The sequence below is a fragment of the Thamnophis sirtalis genome, unplaced genomic scaffold, assembly GCF_051295495.1.
Source record: "Thamnophis sirtalis isolate CommonGarterSnake01/CBP01778 unplaced genomic scaffold, rThaSir2_p1.2 scaffold_12, whole genome shotgun sequence".
Lineage (NCBI taxonomy): Eukaryota > Metazoa > Chordata > Lepidosauria > Squamata > Natricidae > Thamnophis > Thamnophis sirtalis.
The window spans coordinates 48,080,164-48,103,065 of record NW_028261392.1 but is presented as its reverse complement, the minus strand read 5'-3'; the positions used below and the strand labels follow the sequence as shown (position 1 = coordinate 48,103,065).

General features: G+C 38.6%; 2 protein-coding genes across 4 annotated transcripts in view; one reads left to right on the top strand and one right to left on the bottom strand.

Moving 5' to 3' along the window:
- Nucleotides 1-52: 52 nt before the first annotated feature.
- Nucleotides 53-22,902, top strand: part of CTPS2 (CTP synthase 2) — a 110,459-nt gene continuing 87,609 nt past the window's right edge. For all 3 annotated transcript variants that reach the window (XM_087726284.1, XM_087726282.1, XM_087726283.1), the window contains exon 1: nt 53-249. In XM_087726284.1, the coding sequence (XP_087582410.1) occupies nt 68-249 (182 nt within the window). In that variant the 5' untranslated portion in view covers nt 53-67. The remainder of the gene's footprint in view (nt 250-22,902) is intronic.
- Nucleotides 8,465-19,883, bottom strand: SYAP1 (synapse associated protein 1). The gene is made up of 9 exons (XM_014066686.2): nt 19,534-19,883; nt 16,299-16,417; nt 14,339-14,405; nt 12,866-12,939; nt 12,422-12,561; nt 11,530-11,669; nt 9,937-9,995; nt 9,039-9,186; nt 8,465-8,836 (listed from the first exon to the last, which is right to left on the bottom strand). Exons 1-9 carry the CDS (start codon nt 19,730-19,732, stop codon nt 8,709-8,711), a joined length of 1,074 nt encoding a protein of 357 aa, XP_013922161.1. The 5' UTR covers nt 19,733-19,883; the 3' UTR covers nt 8,465-8,708.

Sequence of the window (22,902 nt, the reverse complement as noted above, 5' to 3'; positions counted from 1 at the left end):
TAGCTTGGAACTACAACTCCCAGTATTCATGAGGGATTCGCGTAGGGGTTCTGCCCGGAGATCACAAATGGCTTTCGCTTTTCCTTCAAGTAGTGATCTCTTCCCAACGCTTCACGGGATTTGTAGTTTTTTGTCCGTGTTGTCTTCTCGAGCGTGCGATGGCGGCGGCGGCTGGAAGCCAATGTTTTCTACAAGGTGCCTTTGGCTTTTAAGGCGCTCTCTCAGAGAAGTGCAACACAATAGAGTAGGGTGAGTTTTCTTAAATTACGATTCGTTGTAACGCCGTCCTGGCCCTTAGGAGGCATTGGTGTGTGAAGCACTTGTTTCCAAAAGATATTTCAGTCTTCGCACCATGTGAAAGAACAAGCGGAGTTTATGAAACAATTACCCCTGTCCTATTCGCGGGCAGAGTTGTGATAGGCTGGTACTACATTATACTTATAAAAGCAGTGGAGCTTTTCCCAGCCCGCATCTATCTTTCACAATTTATGTACTGCTGGTGTTAACTTGGTTTTCCAAATTAGAGGGAAATGATTCTTACCTTACATCCTGCCCGGTGCACTCAGAAGCTTTCGAGGTGAAAAATCAATATTTACACAATATCCTTAACGGGAAGGTGTTTTAATATTGTATAGTGAATTTAGTTGAAATACTGTACGTCTGCAACAAATAATGGTTATTGTGCTACTGTGAGCATGTAACAGTGTTTTCCAGTGTTGGAAGAAATGTCCATCTGATTCAGTTCCAAGTGGGAAGAAAGACACTAGAAACGTGGAGGCTGTTTGGAAAGATGGTTTAATGATGGACAGGACCACATGGTTTGAGGTCCTGGACAATCCAGCACATGGGAGAGAGAGGGAGGGAGAGAGAGGGAGGGAGGGAGGGAGGGAGGGAGGGAGAGAGAGAGAGAGAGAGAGAAAGAATATTTATACCCTCCCTTGGGCTTTGAACTTGCTTCCTGTTCCTGTGAAAGAAATGTATTCTGATTGGTTGTCAGATTCCCATGGGGCCATGCAGGGGTAACTTTGTAGGTTTTCTTGAGTCCCAGGCTTGGTTGAATCTTGCTGGGTGATGTAATGTTCCCAGGTGCCATGTGGTCCTGAGGGTGAAGGTGTTTTGTGTTGTAGATAAGCTGGCCAAGCGTTTTGCTTGTTCATAGGATAGCCTAGTCTTTCTGGGGCTATTAAAAGCTGCTTTCCAAGAGGACGTGTCTCCTTTTTTCATCCAGAGAGGTATAATATTCTGCCTTTTTAATATTTCCTAGAGTATTTCATTCTTCTAGGAGAAGGGTGGGTGCTAACTCTTTAAACCAGTTAAGAGAAGTATTAACAGATACTTAGCAATATTTCAGTTAAACTCAGATGATATTTGTTAAAATTACATGTTAATAATTATGAATGCAATTAGATTGAAGAGGTAACAAGTAGAATTCAAGTAGATGTAAGTCTGCCATTTTCTATTAAAAACAGCACCCTAGGCCCCTGGTGACGAACCTATGGTATGGGTGCCAGAGGTGGCACGCAGAGCCCTCTCTGTGGGTACGTGCGCCTTCGTCCCAGCAGACTATGCCATAGGGTGGGTGTCGCCAAGCTGCAGGCTCTTTCGTCCCTCCGCTGCAGCTCCCTGTTGAGTGATCTTATCACTGGCTGGCCATGCCCCTCGCCCTCCCCTCCCAGTTACCCCAAAGGAGCCTTTGAGAGCTGAATGCCGAGAGGCACGGATTTCATCTGATTTCTGCATTCTCACTCCATGCTGAAGTGTGCCAAATGGGCCGGGGTGGTCTCCCTCCCCGCTAAGCGGCCCCACCAGGCCCGCTTGCAAACTCCACCGAGTGCACCTCCAAATACCACAGTGGCAGGGAAGGTGCATGCCCTGCCTGCTCCGCTCTTGCTGGCCAGAGGTGGTGCTTTGCACTGCCACCTCCCAGTCATGGTTGTTTGCTTCCTGGTCACCTTGAAGAAGGGATCTGTGCTCAGGCCATCCAGGCCCCTGTGGAGGGAGGGAGGGAGTGAGGGAGAGGCAAGAGTGGGAAGTCTCCCCAACAGGATCCAAGTTGGAGTTGCCTTATTTTGCATGGATGTCTAACGCTTGGCTTTGCCTGCCAGCCTCCACTCCCCCTCTCCAGCCCAAGTAGTTGGATTCACATGACACGTAAAGCTGGGCAGGAAAGCATCGACAGATAGACTGATACTGTATTTCCCCCAAAATAAGACTGGATCTTATTCTTATTTTCTTTTGACCCCCGAAAAACCAGCTAGGGCTTCTTTTTGGGGGTGGGTGGGTATATTATTCCCCCCCCCCCAAATGTACCAGTATGAGGAGGGGTGGGGTGAGTGGCTCCTTCTGCTAATTTCCCGAAGGGTTGCAGCAGGCCATCCCACCATTCACGAAACAGCTGATTCGTGGGTGCTGCTCAGGCTGCTGCCTCCAGCAAGCGCAACCAGTTTTGCACACAATTGGGGCCACAAAAGAAGCTGGAGGCCAAGTGACAGTCTCCACACACCTCATACCCTCCTTAGCTAACAGTGACACTGACAGCAGGCAATTCCATCCACGGAACAGCTGCCTTGTGAGTGTGCTCTGGCCGCTGCCTCCAGCAAGCATGGCTGCTTTTGCCATCAATTGCTGCCACAAAAGCAGCAGGAGGCCAAACCATGATCCTCCCCCGCACCTTGTGCCTCATGCTGGCCTTCTGAAGGGTACTGTAGCAGCAGCTATTCACAATTTTTTTACCGTTATTTCATCCTGACCCATGTGGCCCAGTATGGTGATAAAAGTTAACATTTCAGAAATGTTGCCATAGCTTCTGAGGTCTTGTGCAACACTCTGCAGCTTCAGAACAAACCTCCCTCTTTCCTGCGTAGGATTTCAAGACTGGAGACTCTGAAGCCATGGAGGGACCATTTTTTGATGTGTGTGTGCGCAGGGCTCCTCTTTGAAAGGATCTGTAGATGGGGGTGGGGAGATTTTCCTGCACATTGTCCTTTCCTCTGTAGCTACAATAACATTTCAGAAATGTTAACTTTTAATACCGTACTGGGTCGTGATGAAATAATGCTAAAATTTTGTGGATAGCTGCTGCTGCAGTACCTTTCGGAAGGCCAGCTTGAGGTCTGAAGTACGTGGGGCCCGTCTCCTGCTGCAAGAGTGGCTGTCCCTGAGGAGTGCTTTTGGGAGAGAAGGCAAAGATCAGCTTTGCCTTGCCCCTTGCCCTCATCCCCCTTTCAGCTCTCCAAGGGTCTCTCCCAGAACCAAGCTCTGATGGAGCTCAACCAGAGAAGTGGCCCGCAGGCTTTCAGGAGCAAAGGGCAAGGGAAAGTCCAGTGCCGCCCCAGCGCTCTTCTTTCCACAGAAATGGAGTCTTGGGAAGGAAAAATGGCAGCCCCAGGCAGGGTGGGTTTGTCGGCATGTGTATAAAAAGCATAAAGCGAGGGAGCCAGCAGCCATGGTTTGAGGAGCTTTGTGAAACATCATGCCCACCCATTTTTCTGCCGAGCCTTCAATGTTGCAATCCTGGGATATGCTGAAAGCTTGGGGGGAGTCTTACAGTAGAAGCAAAGTGCAGCCTGTCCCTTTCAAGCAATCAAATGTCTCTGTGTGTGAGAGAGAGACAGAGAGAGAGAGAAACAATGTGAAGCAACGGCCAGTGTGGGCTCCGTCTGCCCAGCCATGAAGCGGGATCAACATGACCAGTTCTTGGCCATTGGTGGCCAGGATCGGTTCACAGCCACTGCCAGCTGAGATCAGTAGGCCACACTCGCTGAGCTGGAAGCACCGTGCATATGCTGCCACCACCCAGGAGGAGAAGAGTGTGCCAGAGCCCAAACACTAAGCCTCGCCAGCCTCAGAAATCAGGGATCTTGCAAGCATACTGGCCACATAAAGGCCAGCCAAATCCCTGGGTTGTTTGCAACTCGAGTGCAGCCGTCCGCCCCAAACCAAGCGGCGGGGAGGCTTCAAGACAATGCTCGGGACTGCCCAGCCAAGGACGGCATCCTTCTAGCACCTGCCGCCCTGGCAAAGCAAAAGCAAGTGAGGGCCAACAGGGGTCCTCCGATTGCCCCCCTACCCTGCCAAAGGGGAAGCTGTGGGTATCCCAGGATTGCAATGCTGAAAGCTTGTGATGGAATCTTTTTTACAAGTGAGTTGTGCAGCTGTCCTCCCCAAACCAAGCAGCAGGGAGGGTTCGGGAATACATGCAGGAAAATCCCCCTCGCAATTTTCCTGCCAAGCCTTTAGCATTACAATCCTGGGTTACGCTGAAGGCTTGGGGTGGGTGGGGAGGCTTTTTGGCGATAGGCAGGAAAATTGCAAGGGAGGTTTTTCTGCCTGTACTCCTTTTCCTGCCTGGCCACATTTGCTGGAGGAGGGACCTGAGCAGAACCCACGAGGCACCTGTTCCGTGGATGGAATTGTCTGCTGTGACTCTCACTGTTAGGGGGACGCAAGGCATGTGGGATGCATTGCTTGGCATCCGGCTTCTTTTGCAGTCACAATTGGCCACAAAGGTGGCCACACTTACTGGAAGAAGTGGCCGGAGCAGCTCAGCTGATCCGCAGGGCCCAATTAAGGGGCTGAGCAGCCCTAAGGTGACTGGTCTCACATCTTTTTTATATTGTGGTGACCAAAACTGGATGCAGTATTCTCATTTGATCTTGTTTGTATCCCTCTTTTAATGCAAGTTAGGATTGCATTGACTATTGTGGCTGCTGCCACACACTGCTGACTCATATTTAATTGGTTGTCCACTAAGCCTCCAAGATCCCCCTCAGTTACTCAGTTACTGCCTTGATTCACCCAGTTTATATGTGTACTTTTGATTTTTCTTGCCTAAGTGTAAAACTTTACTTTTTTCTACATTGAATTGCATTTTGTTAGGTAGGGCCCGGTGTTCAAGTCTGTCAAGATCCATCTGGATCTTGAGCCTATCATCTATGGCAGGGCTCTGCAACACTCAGAGCCATTTGAACCCGTTTCCCACAGAAAACACTTGGAGCCACAAAACCTGGGTGGGCATGGCCAACTCAACGTCACTCCCACCCAGTCACATAACCTCCACCCCCAGCCACACCTACCCAGGTTTTGTGGCTTCCGGTGTTTTCTGTGGGAAATGGGTCTCTCTCCTTCTCCCCCCTCACTCTCATTTGTTTTTCTTTCTTTCTTCCTTTCTCTGCCTTCTCTCTCATTTGTTTCTTTCTCTTTCCCCTCTCATTCTCTCTCATTTCTTTCTCCTTTCTCTCTAATTTGTTTCTTTTTCCTCTAATTCTCTCCCTCCATACTTTTCTCATTCTTTTTTTCTTTCCTTTTCTCATTTCTTTTCTCTCCCTCTCATTTGCTTTTCTTTTTCCTCTCCTTCCTTTCTTTTTCTTTTCTCCCCTTCTCTCATTTGTTTGCCTCTTTTCCCCCTTTCTCTTCCTCCAGCTTTCTCTTATTTCCTTATCCCTCCCCCTCCCCTTTTCTTTCTGTGTTTCTCTTTCCCCCCTCTTTCTCTCCCTCTCATTTCTTTTTCTCCCCTTTTCTCTCTCTCATCTCTCTCACACCCGCACACAAGCGGGATACCCTCCTGGGCTGGGATCACAGTGGTGGCAGCGACAACTCCTCCCGCTGCCGCCCCTGCGTGCTCAGGTGAGTAGCCAGCCACTCTGTGCAGGAGAGCTGGAGCTCTTCCTTCCCTGCATCCAGAGGTGGCGGCTGCTCCTTCCTGTTCCCCTCATTTCTGAGCCAATACCAAGGGATCTGCGGCTGGAATCGCAAAAAGCAGCCAGAGAAAATGTGCAGAGAAAATGCTAGGTGCACTTCAGCCACGTGGCTCTGCAAAAAGGCTCACGTCTTCTCGGGGTGGAGAGCAAGTCGCACAACAGGGTCGGGCTAGTGTCTCAGGGCAGAGAGCAGGTCACACCACCAGGTCGGCAGGGAGCTGCAGGAGAGGGATCAAAGAGCCACATGCGGCCCTGGACCCATTGGTTGCCGACACCCAATCTAGGGTCTTAACTGTTCCTGCTAGCTTAGTATCATCCACAAATTTGGTAAGCTCATGTAGATGTAGACTCATTAAGGACTACTCATTGAATACAGTTTGTCAGCCAGTTACAAATTCATCTGGTGGTGATACTATCTATCCCACTTTTTTCTAGCTTACCAAGAAGTAGGTTTGGTCTACTTTTATCAAATGCCTTTTTGAAGTCTAAGTATATTATGCCAACAGTATTTTGCTGATCTACTAATTTAGTCACTATGTTGTTCTTGGGCTGTGGCTGTGGGATACGGCCCCATCCTAACAGCCTAGATCAGTGTTTCCCAAACTTGGCAACTTTAAGACTTATGGACTTCAACTCCCAGAGTTCTCCAGCCAGAAGAGCTAGCTGAAGAATTCTGGGAGTTGAAGTCCACAAGTCTTAAAGTTGCCAAGTTTGGGAACCACTGGCCTAGATGATTGGTTGGATAATGTCTTGGTGCTATGTTATGTAGAGTGACATAAAAGTGAGATGGTTTGAAAAGGCCCTGAAAATTATTCTATTCTAACAGTCCTGGACCCATAGTATGATTGTTGGATAATTGCTTATTTCATGCATTTCAATTATTAGAATTTTGTTGGATCAATTGATTGCTGTGAATAGGCCTAAGTCCTAGTAATTGAGACAGTATGCAAAACTGATAAATATTTAGTATCTCAAAGACGTTTGCAATTACATTTAGGAGAGAGACAATATTTTATTTCTGAGAGGCTAGAATCAGTATCATGCAAGTGGATTTTTGCATACTTCCATTTCACTCTTGAAGGAAAATAGATTCTAATTTATTTTCACTGCAGAAAAAAAACCCTAGTAAATAGGGAGTTGATCGAAGCTTCGTTTGTCAAAAATCACACTAGGGCATATATTTGATTTTTTTTAAGGGAAAAGCAGAAGAAAAACTATTTCAATAACTATTGGGCTATTTGAAAAAAAATTAATATGTATAGCATTTGACAACAGTCTCATATGGAGTTCATTTTTAAGACTGAAACTCGTATAATCTCTGATGATACTGCATAGTGGGAATCTTGCTACCTGAAAAGAAAAAAGTAGCTGAGAGTGCTGTAAAATTGTCTTTAAATACTTTTTCTTCATCTAATTTGGGATCAAGTATCCAATGTTACTATTAATACAGTTTAGTTGAAGAACGTTTAAACTCTAGCTTTCCCTAGTAAATATTGTATGATCTACTCTGACATTTTTTGTTCTGGAAGTTGTATTTTCTAATTTATAGTGTGACTGTTCTTAACTTATGACTGTTATCCTTATATATTTGTAGGGTGCAATTACAATTTTTTGAATTCTCATGAATGTTAGGTTTGCATAAAATAAAATCTTACCTTATTTTAATATTTCAAAGAATCAAGTTATTGGCTACATTCAAACTGTTCATATTTCTGAATTTTTTAGATAATTAATGAGATAGTTCAAACTATCTCACTATCTGTGAATGATTTAACTGCTATCTTGTTGGTTAGCAAAAATCATCCTAATATTTTCGGGAACTAATTACTAGACTATTAGATAAGTGGTCTCATTATATAACACCTTTTATACCACCCACATAGCATTTTTTTTGCTGCTTCACCCAACTGAAAAAGTGCCTTTCAATAGCAGCCACCTTTTCAATATCAATGTGTGTATTGTCAGTATATAACTTTTGTACTCCTTTATGTCTTATAGCACTGCTGAATAATAGTTGTACAGGCTAAGCCTGCATTTCTCATTAAATATAAATACAGCATGTCTTTAAGTGTTAGTAGTCACCATAAATTATTCTATACATTTTAGAAATTTAAATGAAGGCATACTTTTGTCTTAAAGAGATCCAATCTATGTTTTCCTTTAAAACTTGTGATTCTGGATGACTTTCAAAGTCATTGAAGATATTATTTTGTTCAACAAATATTAGTCATGTATCCTCTGCTGGTTTAGATGCCACCAATCAAAACTGAAACACTACCCTATTTAGGATAGTGAAGGGAAGAGTATTGTCAAACAGATTTTGCTGTTACTCAATTAGTGAAAGCCTTTAGTGCTTGTATTTAAAATGGTAACATTTCAAAAGCCCTAATTAAAAGCAACATTTAATTATAAACAAGAGGCAAGTGTATGCTATTCTAGGATCTATTTTTGAAAAAGCTCATATTTAGATTATTTTCATGAGTTATTTATAAATGGGTCAGAAGTAGAAAAACAGCAACATGAGTTCTTGCCATTATTAATAGGAAAGTAGTTGAGATACAAGTTTTCTACTGCAGCAAATGTCACAATTTTACTAATGGTCAGGAATTATTTTCTCATCATTCATTTAGTATTTTCTAATCATCTGAAAATATCAATGAAAATACAAATACAGTGATCCAGACAATTCTAGGCAGATTTTTAAAGAAATCTTCATGTGTTCTGGATCATTCTACATCAAGTACTATTTTGTGATAAACCAAAAATCATTTCTGCAATTTCTTTAATTGTGACAATTTGGGATTATTAGAAAATCCCTAAAATACAAGCAAAAGTTGCCACATAACTTGCTAGATTATAGACAGTATTTTCTGACAACAGTTTCTGTGCCTGATTATGAAACGCCTTTAGTCTTATTTTACAAAGAACTTTGGGCCTCGAGGAAAGTACTTGAACCAAATGTAACAACAAGTTCATGTCAGTTTTTGAAAAAGATTCCAGGCAAAGTGATTAATTTTCTATTTGTAGCATTTTTTCTATTTCTTTGTCCCAGTTGTCATCTTGTTTTTCTGATTCTGTAACTACTTCATATTCTTGAAGTTCTTGTTGTAGTTCTTTTTCCCAATCTGCAGTTTCTTCTAAATGGAAATAAAGCATATCCTTAACTTTAAGGACTGTAAAATACTCAACTTATAATTTTGTGTTCATACACTCTTATAATTGAATGCGCAAAACATTTTAAGATAAAAAAGGTCAAATGAGAACTTAAACAAATACCTTTTTATGGATTTTTTACTAGCAAAACCATATTATTAGAATATGAAGAATAATTATTTTTACCATCCACTGTAGTTGTTTCCTTTTTCTCATCATCAAGCACAAGTTGTTCAATCTCTTTTCTCAAATCTTCCTGATTCAGGTTGCATGCATCAAATGCATCACTTACAAATTCAGATACACCTGGACTAGTAGAAATCTCTTCATCATCCTTTAATATAATTTTAAAGAAGGATTAATTTAAGAATATAAGCAAACTTTATTAAAGAATTTATACTATTCATTTGTTATAATGCATGGGTGTCAAAGTTGCGGCATTACGTTGCTGTCACATGACATGACATTTTTTCCCTTTGCAGAGCTAAGGTGGGAGTGGCCTCATGTGATGCATCTGGCCCGTGGCCCGCCAATTTGACACCCCTGTTATAAGGAATGAGAAAACACTGAAGTTACAGATATAGGATATCTAAACCAAGAAAACACTTGTAGTTTCTAGTAATTCAATTAATAACTATATATCTATGTTATAATAGCAGATTACAAGAAAAAATACAGATATCTATCTGATCCCAACAATGTTTTTAGAATTCTTCTTCTAGCATGTCATCCCTGTTCTCCTGCAAGAAAACATGCATGGTGCATTGATGAAAGTATTACTGCTACTAACTACTGTGCATCCTTAGATTTTGTAATCTAAGAAAACATAACTTGGGTAGAACAATCATCAAAGAAAAATGATTTAAATAGGCAGCTTTAAGCAAACTCTTAACTAAAAGAGTTTCTACTGTTAGTCCTTTTTTAAATTCCAATTCAGACTTTTATTTCAGCCATTTCTTTTACTTTCTAGTTTTTTTTAGATATAAACGCTTTGTGGAGCAATTAGAAAATAGCTTGGATTTTGGAAGTTCTAAAATCTTTGCTGTAAGTGCATACCTTAATCAGCAATATAATGTAAATTTACCTCTTGATGTTTCAGCTGAGATTTGATTGCAACAGGTGGCATCTTTGGCCTCACAGTATCTAGGGGAAAAATAGATACAGTAAGATTCTGAAGGTATTTTCTAGTAATGTCTGATGTTTTAAAGCATGTGAATGACTCTAAAGGCATTAATACCAAGCTGTGATTTATTGCTACTGCATGTATGGATAGCAAGCCTGTACTTCTGTGTTTTCTTCTCTTCTTCCTTTAACAAAGGAATATTTGTTTTGTTTGCAGTCTGTAATAAAAGGGTAGTTTGTCTTTGTTACTGATTTGATATCCTGGTTTCTTAATTGTGGTGTTAACAAGGTATATTTTTTCAGATTTGAATGAGGCAAAAAGTATATAGGTAATCTTCGACTTACAACAGTTCACTTGGTAACCGTTCAAAGTTACAATGACACTGAAAAAAATGACATGACCGTTTTTCACACTTAAGACCATTGCAGCATCCCCATGGTCACCTGATTTACATTCAAATGCTTGACAACTGATTCACCTTTATGATGGTTGCAGTGTCCTGGAGTCATATGATCACCTTTTACAAAATTCTAACAAGCAAAGACAATGGGGAAGCCAGATTCACTTAAGAGTCATGTTATTAATTTAAAAACTGCAGGGATTCACCTAATAAATGTGGCAAGGAAGGTTGTAAAATGGGGCAAAACTCACTTAATAAATGTTTCATATAGGAACATAAATGTTGGACTCAATAGCTGTCATAAGTCGAGAACTATGTAGTTTGTTATAAACCACAATCAAGCTTAAAATAGCTTCTCTTGACATACAAAGAAGTAGAAAAAGGAATGGAAGAGAAGGATGGAAGTTTTCTGGGGTTTATAGAAGGGGTAACAGGCCTTGTGAACTAGGTCTACACTTTCAGCTGTCCTTAAATAATGAAAATAAATGTAATAAATATCAGAATTATATCTGCAGGATTACACTGCACATCCACAAACAGAGACAATACTGTAGTTCCTCACTAACCTGACATTTGGCCCTGAAAATGAGGTTGTTGATTTGGCTCTGTGCTGTCAAAACCCTTGTCATGCCTAACCAATGTAGTGTTTCAGACTTTTAAAGCTGCAAAATAGATAGAAATGGCTACAAAAGTAACAGGATAATCTATTATCTTTAGTTTCAGAGTAGGGGCTTCATAGTAAAAGGAACTAACATGCATGCCATGAATAGTGAAACTATACAGAAGTGTAAAAACCCTGTGCAGAAGTGTTTTTAAATTTTTAAAAAATTCTTAACTCAAGATGTAATACATTTACATGGATTTAATAATTATATATGCAAAGTAAGATTTTGAAATGAGTTATACATATCTTCTTTTTAGACCATAACTATGGCACTACATCTTTGTATGTACTGTATCAGTTTTAGTTTCAATTTTAGCTACAGAAGGAAGTTGAACTTGTTTATAACAAATCAAATGAGCCATGCTTGTGCAAAAAACTTGGTTTTCTCCCAGTTATCTAAGGAATATTTCATATGAAATTGAAGGTGTAAGAAGCTTAAATTTAAAAAAAATATTCAAATTTTTAAATGTTTGTTTAAAGCAATAGCTACCTGTTAACTGCCTATCCTCTTCACTGCCATTCTTTTCTTTTCTCACTGCTTGCTGTGCAGCCAGTGCTGTAAGTTGTGCAGACTGTTTAATAAGGGAGACGCGGTAAAAATAATTCCTCCAGAACACCTCTTCCTTTACACTGAGGACAGCACACATGTTTTTGTTAGTCAGTAGTTACTTTATAACACTGGGTATACAGATTTTATGTATTAGGATTTGCCTTAATTGCCCGTCAATATTTTTGCATGACGTGGCTTTAGGCGTGCAGTCTGAGAGCCACATTTTATCCAATTGGTTATTATAGTTCATATATTTGCATGTAAAGTGGATGGGAAAATATAAACAATGTTGTTCCTCTCTCTCGCCTCCCCCCCCCATATATGCAATAACTCTCACTAAGTTCTCCATAGAGTTGTGATGTGCTATTTTCTTGACATCAATAAGCGAACAGGTTAGCCAGTGCCCTATGATTTCCCATCAAAAATACAGTAAGATCTCAATATAAGAGATCCCTTTTAGTATACTGGATACCATGGACAAACTTTATATCCTGATATCCAAGTCTATTGCATTCAAAGTTATCCAGATAAATAAAATGTTTACCAACTTATGCAAATTTTGTCAATTTATATCATTTTTGTCAATGTATATCATTTCCATAGTGAGAAATAGTAACAATATCTCACAAAGAAAGCCTTTAAAGAAAATCAGCTTTCTAATTTTAAATGATTTGACTCTAGCCTTGAAGAGATAATCACACATTAAATATCAAGGCTTATTTTAATTGGAAAAATTAAACAAATAACAATAATTGGTAGCTTTTAAGCTAAGTGATATTCTTGATAGCTAAGTGATTAGGAATATCTTATCAAATATAGGTAGATCACTCACTGTTTTGGAACAAGATCAAATCTCATTCTATTCAGAAGCTCATCTTCTTGAAGCATCACCATGGCTACTGGATACATCTGATCAAAGTCAAAATTAAATTGAACCCCTGCTGGTGGATCACGCAGGAAGTTTCTTCTATCCTTTGTAAAATAAAATGTGGTCGACAGAGGTTGAATGCTATTATTACCTTGGAAAAAATATTTCTCATGATGTTATTTTGAGAAATGTATTACATCGTAACAGAGTTATTATGACTACTCTTATTCTTATTAGAGCTTTTTTAGAAGTTATTACATATCTGAATATCTAGAATCCTGCCTTAGGTAACAAACATGTACATTTTCAAGACATTAACTTCTTATGCTAGGAATGGGAAGCTTATGGTTGCTGATTCCCCACCCCCTCCTGACTCAAAAGATAAAAAGCAAAAAACCTGCCACATACTGCTGATAAGGCCAGTATTTGTTGCTGAATTGTTTCTTCTTCATTGCTGTCTACCCATGGAGGCATAGCTGTTTCTGTGAGCAGAAAAGGAATATTTATATAATTGCATTCAGCCGTAAGAGACCACTGAACAACTGGCATCTTCAAGTAAGAAAAGTCTCTTGCTAAGGTACATCAGAAGAATGCTCAAACCAGTAAATACTATTAAGAAGCAAACTAGATTATGTTAATTAAACTTAATTCATAAATCTATGGTGAATTCCATATATCTAGGGGTAAGAAGGCAGCATTTTTTTTCTTTTCTCCCACAGATTATCTGATTCAGCCTGGAAGGCCACAATGAGAGTAAAATTGTGCCATATAACCAACCCATATATTTCTAAAACAAAATGGTTGGGCATATACATGAAGATACATGTACTGTACATATTTTATTTTGAAGAAAAGCTATATAATTCTTGCAGCATTTTGATGTTTCCTAAGAACAAATAATGGCTTTAGTCCCAATATATGTACAAGATTTCTGCATATAATTCCTGATCTTGGATGCACATTTGATTCCTATCAATTTTGCTAATTGGAGAAGCATGGATCTGAATGTCTTATCCTACACCAGGCATATTACCTATAATTTGATTAAAACTTTTTTTTTCCGTAATGAACCTGAATTGCAAGATTTCCAGTGAGAAGTATAATCCAGTCAAATTTCTTTTGCTGACTGTATTCATTTTTATCAAGTGGCTGAGACTTTTAATATTAAGTTAGAACCCCAGAATATTTGTTCATCAGAGCCAATGCAATATACCAGGTGGTTTATTAATTAGGACCAACAAAATTCATATCCATGGATTGATGTCTCCCACACACATGCACACATTTATCAAGTGGCTGAGACTTTTAATATTAAGTTAGAACCCCAGAATATTTGTTCATCAGAGCCAATGCAATATACCAGGTGGTTTATTAATTAGGACCAACAAAATTCATATCCATGGATTGATGTCTCCCACACACATGCACACATTTTCATCCAGACTGTTCTGAAAACAGAATTGAAGTTGGGGAGATTGTATAAGTTTGTTTTAATTAATTATAGGAAGAACATAACATAAATATGCTATTAAATACCTTTACTATACAAGGATATTGTTTTATGTTAAGTTGCAAGATAAAAGCCTTTTCTTTCATAAAAATTAATTTGTTGCACAAGTAAAGAATGTACTACTTTGCAATTTGTAAGTATATAAATATTGCTTTTTCATGTTTTACTTTGTTATATCATCTTATACAATGCAAATTTATATTTTATATAAAACTCAACTTTTTTTTTAATCAGCTATTTTCACATGTTGTTCCATCAAATATCTTGCAAGTGGTTTTTGCTTGTGTTGGGAAACATCCTGCCACATTTCCTAGTCCAATCTACAAGCTTTTTAATATGATGATTATTATTGTAGCAAATTCAAAAAATACCTGATTTTTTGGTGTGTTGCTGTTGAACAAATTTTTCTTGTTCCTTTTGAAAATCTCCTATAATTGTCTACAACAAAAGGTAAATATGAAAAATGAAAAAAGTTAGATGAACATTTCAAAAATACATTTGGACAGTTTATATATAAAAAAGTTGACAACCATTCTTTATGTAGCCTGCAGGAGAAAGTGGTGAAAAAAACTAAAACTGTGTAAGATTTATATATTTCAATGGTACCCCAAAACATGTAAAATAAATAAAGGGATTTCTGACTATAGAATGTGCTTGTGTGCTGCATGTGTTTTCCTTTCCCCTTAAATGCCAGCATTCGCCATTTTTTATTCTACTCACGTAAAAATTTAAAGTCTTGAGAAAAAAAGGAATAACTAATATTACTACTCTAAAAGAGGTGGTCCAAGTTTCAAACAGAGTTTTTAGCATAAAAATATGAAAAGTGATCTTGCTGCATTTCCCCATCATACTTTTAAACCACACAAAACACCTTCAATCTAAAATAGTAGCTACCAAAAACAACATAAGTTTCTTTTAATGAATCTTGAAAATAAATGTTTCCCCTTTGCAGATTCTTACACTAATCAAATCTATGCTACTGTCAATAATATTAGCAATGGCATTCTAATTCAGTATTTCTCCACATTCAGATTATTATATCTTAATTTAACAAATAAGTTCTTTGCTGATAACCATCATGTTTCTTCTTCATCTAAACCTGAAAACTAGTCCAAAAGCAGCTAATTATGATTAAAATATTTCTGATGTGTTTGTTCAATACAGTAGAACCTCTGGTCAGGAACATAATTCATTCCATAAGTTTGGTCGCAAACCGATTTGGTCATGACCTGAACCTAATTTTGGAAATTTGGCGCTTACTTTAAAAAAAAGGGCGAGGAAGGGGAAATCAGCCATGAAAAAAAAAGTGAATTCTTTGGTCGGAACCCAATGGTCAGAAGTGTTCTTGACTAGATGTTCTACTGTATATGGTCATGTAAATTGGGCCACATTCTTGGCTTATTTGATATAAAATATTCTGTATTCTATAGAAACTCAATAGAGTGCATGCAATTGAATAAGCATAATATCTAAAAGGACTTCATTCTTTTATTCAGTCTGAGTGATCTATACAATGAAATTCCAAGTGGTCTTCAACTTACAACTATTCTTTCAGTGACCATTTGAAATTGCAATAGCATTGAAAAAAGTGAATATGACCAGACCTCACACTTACAACCATCACAGTATTCCCAGTCACGTGATCAAAATTGAGCACTTGGCAAACAGTATGTTTTTATGATAGTTGCAGCATCCCAGAATCATGTGATCACCATCTGCAACTTTGCCAGTCAACTTCCGACAAGCAAAGTTAATAGGGGAAGCCAGATTTGCTTAAGAACCACATGATTCACTTAACAACAGCAGTGATTCTTATAACCATAGCAAAAAAGCCTATATTGGGTTGACTCACTTAACTGCCTTGTTTAGCAACAGAAATTGCACCAATTGTGTCAAAAGTCAAGGACTATCTGTATATACATTTTAATTGCTACCAAACTTATCTATATAACTAATACAAACAAACTTGTAAGATGAGTAGCATAAAGACAAGAGTTTGTCCTTAGGGATAAAGCTAGTGACTAATTCCATAAAGCCTCTTTTCAAACCCAACTCTGTTAAAGTAACTACATGGACATAATCATATGGTTTTCTTTAAGTGGTTTGTCATTGCCTTCTTCCTGGAGATTTTTCAACTTTCTACTCTTAACCTACAGACCTAAACTTTCATGGTAATGTCCCATCTAAATATTTTCCTGATTGGACCCTGCTTAGAATCTGTGCCTGGGTGCTGTCATCTGCCAAAACTGTGAAACCCAAAGCCTTCAAAATGACTTAAAGCAGATTAATAAAAATACCAGTTTTATAGGCAATTATTTACAACAAAAGTACCTTATCAATTATATTTTCTATTTTTCCTTCTTCAACAGACTTCTTTATAGTTTGTGCTGTTTCAGCAACTGATTCAGATATCTTTTTTGTAGCTGTTGTAGCAAAGCTGACGATATAACCTTTTAGAGATAAGACATCATTTAAACTCAGAATACTTTCCTTTCTGTACTTCAGAAACTAATTGCTAATATGAATGAAGAATATGGAAATTTAGATTTATTCAAATATCTCTGCTAGATATCTGAATTTTATATCTAGCAGATATAAAACATGCAGCATAATTAATGCACAATAGTCAGGAGTAAGGAAATTCACATAGAGAAGCATGTTTCCATGCAATCTAGAGTTTATCAGTTTCATTGATAATCTGGTGCATAAATCAGCATATCAACAACTTTAAATAATTTGCTATTACTTCAGGAAGAAGTACTCTAGATGTAGGTGCCTGGTATAGAATATTACAACATGAGATATTCTTGAACTAACTTGCATTGAGAAAGTGACTGTACTTGGGATCGTGTTTTGATTTCTTTGTTGGACAGCCTTGGATGTGAAACTAACATTTCTCAAGATAAAATAAATAAGTATGACAAATCCAAGATACTGTACATGATAAATTCACTGAACTCAGTAACACTAATCTAAATTGTACTGTTTATTTATTTTGTTCATCTACAACAAAACAAGGCTATGAAAACTAGAATTTCACGTCATTCTATCTAAATAATATCGTAACCTGTAATCTATAATTTGTTAAAAAAAATTAATTGATAAACACAAACTATAAGTTGTTAACTGTTAACCCTAATTCTGGATTTTTCCTTATTCCAAAAACTCATTTGCTGTATATAAGCTTTAGTTTCAATATTCATTGCTGCTGTCATCACCAACACACATTTTTAAACATAGATTTTCATAGTAATATGGAATTTGAGTGTGTTGCTTTTTCATGTGGTTCAGAAACCAAATAGAAAAGGATATTACAACATCCCTGAAGAAGTTCTTGCATGTTTCATACATTAGCACAATACCAGTGAAAAAGATAACAGCTCTCAAAAGAAACCAGCATGGCTGCATAAAGAATTCCGATAAATTGGAAGACTTTTTGTCTTTCAAACAAAGTTAGGTTTTTTTTTTAAAAGTGTATGGCACCTGTTAGCCAGGGATCATTGAGATGGCTGGCTGCCTCTGAAAGCAATTTTTGGGGTGGTTTTATCTTTACCCTCAGGCAAACCAGGGAGGCTCCTTTCTTGTCCCTCCAGTTTATTCACTCACGGGAATCGAACCACCGAGCTATTCAAACAAGTAAAAAAATGTGGAAAGAGGGGCACATAACTAAAGCAGAAATCAGCAAATAGCCTGAACTTGCAAAGATGAAGTGAGGAAAGCTAAGGCTCAAAATGAACTGTGACAAGTTAAAAAAAAGAGCTGCTTTCAACATATAACAAACATTTGGTCCATTAATGGGAGAAAGTAATAAGAAGGTGAGAAGCAACAGGGAGAAAATAGAACATTTTTTGCATCCCTCTTTACACAGTCCAGCCTATTAAAAAATAGTACTGTAAAAAACAGATTAGGAATACAAGCTAAATTAGCCAAAAAATGGTAACCCTAGACTAGTTCAAATCACCAGGATCAGATGGATTACACTCTATGGTTCTTAAGGAACTGGTAGATGTGATCTCAGAACCACTGAACTATATATTTCAAAGATCTGGGGAACTACCAAAGGACTGGAAAAGAGCTGGTAGTGTTCTCATCTTCAAAAAATAAGAAAATGAACCTAGGACACTAGATATATCAGCCTTACCTCAACACCTGGGAAGATTCTGAAAAAGATAATCAAGCAATGAATCAGCAAACACCTAAAGGCAAACGAATCATAATCCTCAATGGAATTGCTTCTACATGGAGGGAAATATGCAGTGGGGTACCCCAAGGCTCTATTTTAGGCCCAGTATTCTTCAGCATCTTCATCAATGATTTGGATGAAAGGACAGATAGGGAACTCATCATATTTGCAGACAACACCAAGCTGGCAGCAATAGCAAACACTCCAGGCAATAGGCTTAAGATACAGAAGGATCTTGACAGACTTGAACATTGTGCATGATCTAACACAATCAAATTCATTGGTGAAAAAAGTAAGGTTCTACATTGAGGCAAGAAAAACCAAATGCACAGGTATAATGTAGATGGTACCTGGCTCAATAGTAGTAATTGTAAGAGGGATGTTGGAGTGCTAGTGGACAATCACCTAAATATGAGGCAGCAGTGTGCTGCAGCTGCCAAAAAAGCCAACACAGTTCTAGGCTACATTAAGACTGCACTTGAAATACTGAATACAGTTTTGGTCCCCATGATGTAAAAAATGTTGAGACTAGAAAGTGGGCAGAGAAGAGCAACAAAGATGATTAGAGGACTAATATATAAACATAAAGAACGGTTGCTGGAATTGGGTATGTCTAGTTTAATGAAAAGAAGGACTAGGGGTGACATTATAGCAGTGTTCCAATATCTCGGGATGCCACAAAGAAGAGGGAGTGAAGCCATTTTCCAAAACACCTGAAGGCAGGAAAAGAAGCAAGGGGTGGAAACTTAATCAAGGAGAGAAACAACCTGGAAGGAAGAATAAATTTCCTGACAGAACAATTAATCAGTGGAACAGCTTGCCTCCATAAGTTGTGAATAGCTCCGACACTGGAAGTTTTTAAAAAGAGAATGGACAACCATTTGTCTGAAATAGTATAGGGTTTCCTGCCTGAGCAAGGGATTGGACTAGAAGACCTCCAAGGTCCCTTCCATTCTATTATTTCCATAATTGCAACCCAAAGTACATTTAACTGAAATTAATGCAACTTTCGCTGAGTAAATGGAATAGCCAAACATTCTTATTTACATGGGAATAAGTGTCAGGGAAGCTAAACAGGCACAGCTTATGCTTATTGCAACTTTATTCAATTTGTATCCTCCCTGACTCCCAACAACTCTGGGCAGCACACGAGTTCAATAAATGAATAAATCAATCTTTTGACGACCCCAGAAAGGTCTTGCTGCCATTTAGCGGTCGTCCGGATTTTTGGTGCCCTAAAGAGAGGGAGCTGAGGAAACAATTTATAGAAAAGATTATTTGTAGGATCTGCACTAGGGCAGCCTGTAAGCACAATAATAATAAGCAGAGATTGGTGGGGGGGGGGGAATCTTGGCCGGGGATTTCGCGGAACGAGACACTCACTGCCAAGCCCCTTGGCCTGATTAAAGAGCGGGTCTGTGTCCGGGCCCCCTTTCAGTCCCTCCTCTTCGTAGCGCGGCGGTGGCGCGTCTCTTTCAGGGACCTCTTCTCCGCCAGTTTCTGCTTCCCCTTTGGGAGGAGACGGCTTTCCTTCTTCTTCCGCCCAATTCATCCCCAACCAGCCACTCAGGCCGCGCAACATCTTAAAAGATTCGCGTCGCTCCCCAAAGCAGCCCAACTGTGTCTAACTTCCCCTTCAACGGTGTTCTAGGTCTCAGGAGCGTTGGGCCCAGATTGCTGGGAAGGCAGCCTTTGTTTCCGGAAGAGAGTGAGAGCCCGCCTGTCGCGTCATCCCGGTACGTCAGCAGCGAAACCAGGGCTCTCGGCTTTTCAACGGCCGCGCGCGTTCGAATGAGCGCCCCCTATGGTCCCTCTATTAAATCTGGGAAGGCACACCGCTGAGTAGTTTTTTTTTTAAATGATAAGTAATAAATCCACTACTGTTTGTTCAGAGTCAATACATCTGTCCAATACAACTTTGCAAGGAATTGCAATCTACCGTGATTCCGTAATATATTCACCCTGTTCACCTACAAATATATTTTCTCATATTAATTGTGGAAATACAAACAAATAATTAAAGTTCATTTGAAATAATTCCAAGGAAACTCTCAGGTGCTTTTTTTTTCTTGTTTAAAAGGCAACGACTGTTTTTTCCTTGAGGAAAAACCAAACCTTTCTTTTCTAATCCAGCAAACTTCGTCAGTTTCAGAAACATCATCAACCCCCATCAGTTGATGAAGTTTCCTCGAAAAAACAGTCCAGTTGCTTTTTGCAGAAAAAGCACATTTGAGACAACTATGATCCAGATAACAGAGAATCTCCAGAGAGATAATTCCAAGGGACTTTGCTATTCTGGAAGAAGACAGTCAAAGAAAAATCCATAACAAGGAATAATCCCATATGCAATTAAGAGTTAGATTTTATAGAAAGAAAATTGAATGCAAAATAAGCATTGCCAGCTAAAATTAAATTACTTCCATGAATAATATTTTGAAATAGTCAAGTGGATTGTATCTAAATGGATGCAATAGCAATAGCAATAGCAGTAGACTTATATACCGCTTCATAGGGCTTTCAGCCCTCTCTAAGCGGTTTACAGAGAGTCAGCATATTGCCCCCAACAATCTGGGTCCTCATTTTACCCACCTCGGAAGGATGGAAGGCTGAGTCAACCCTGAGCCGGTGAGATTTGAACCGCTGAACTGCTGATCTAGCAGTAGCCTGCAGTGCTGCATTTAACCACTGCGCCACCTTGGCTCTTGCAGACGAGATATAGGCTCTAATCAAGCTTCAAGTCTATGGATCTAATGGATGCTCTCAAAGAGCTTTTTTGGGAGACTTACAGAAGTGGTTAGTGCTTTTCTGGGACATTTTTGACTTCCTGTTTAAAGCTGTAGCCTTGGTGATCTCCAGTAGGATCAACAATTAATGATTGTAATTATCTAGCTTTTTGAAAGCAATTGATGTCCATTAAAGTAACCTCTATAATGAATTTCTTGGGCATTACTTTTGAATAAAATGCATAGGAACTAATTGTAATTGTTTAAATTACTCTCTGGGATTAATAGTAAAATGTTTTTTTTTTAAAAAAAATAAGTACTTGCAGAAGAGTAAATCTACATAAATAAAATGCTTCAACATGGATTTTGCTGTTAATAAGAAGTCTATTGTCTTGGCAGGTGTTTCTCAGAAATATTCATTTTTTTAAATAGGAATGAAGCAAAACGTTTCCTAGGATTGTTGGCAGATAAATCTGAAATATCTGTCAAAGTACAAGTGCAATATATTAGGTACATAGTAGATATGATTTAATTTGTTGATAATGATTTCCTTATAAATAAATTAGGCCTACAAAGTATCTTAAACCAGGAGTGGGAATCAGGCTCAGCAGTCTCAATGTTTACATTGGCTTCAGTTAGCATGACTTCAGCAATCCCAGAAAAAAAGCATTGCTGTTCTTACTCTGGGCAAGATTATCCCCTCTGACTGTATATATACCGGTAGTCTTCAATTTACAATCACAATTGAGCCCAAAATTTCTGTTGTTAAGTGAGATGTTTGTTAGGTGAGTTGTGCTCCATTTTACGACCTTTTTTGCTACAATTGTCTATGGAAAGTCTCAATCATCCAGCTCATGGTTGTCCCAAAAGTGCTTTTTTAAAGAAGCAACTGGACTTCCTTGTTCTTGCCCTGATGGATTTGTTCTCCTATGTTCTGCCATGTATTTATGAAGTGGTTGTTTTGTTTCCTCAATGCACAGATCTGCATAGAAAAAGATATATTATTCTAATATATAGACAGACCTGTACATTGGGGAAACCAAACAACCACTTTATAAATGCATGGCACAACATAGGAGCACAAACCCAACAGGACAAGATTCAGCAGTCTATCTGCATTTAAAAGATACAGGCCACTCTTTTGAAGAAAGCAAAGCTCCCATTTTGGATAGAGAGGACTGCTGGTTTGAAAGAAGCATCAGAGAGTCCAACTATGTCAAAATTGAACAGCCCTCTCTTAACAAAGGTGATAAATAAGGCTTACTGTCATTTGAAAGTCAATGTATCTGAAAATTATTCTTAGCCATTCTTTTTTATTTAAAAAATTGAAATAATGTACAACTACTCTGAAGGACTAATAGACCAATAAAATTATAAAATAGTCTATGATAATTAATTATACAAACAAATGTAATTTCATATTAGATTTTGATATTTGACATTTATGTCAAATTATATTTAGATATTTGACAATTACATCAGAATAAGCTAAAATGCAGGTGGTTCAGTCTGCCTTGCAATCATACAACTGCTCTATTCATTACTAAAAAATAGCAACTCCACCTTAGGTTTTACAGTTCCTTGGAAAGTAAAATACAGATAATCCTCAACTCACGACCACAATTGAACCCAACATTTATGTTGTTAAATCAGAAATTTGTTAAGTGAGTTTGGTCCACTTCATGACTTTTCTTGCCACATTTGTTATGTGGATCAATGCAGTTCTTAAATTAGTAACAAGGTGGTAAAGTGAATCTGGTTTCCCCATTGACTTTGCTTCTTAGAAGGGGATCACATGACTCCAGGACACTGCAGCCATCATAAACTTGAGTTGGTTGTCGAGCATCCAATTGTAAATCACATAACCATGGGCATGCTGCCCATGGTTATGTGAAAAATGTCACTTATTTTAGTGCCATTGTAACTTTGAATGGTCACTAAATGAACTGTTGTAAGTCTATAGTCATCTTCTTCTAACTACACCAACTAGTGTAACGGTTTGAAGTTTATTTTATTTAAAGGGCCATAG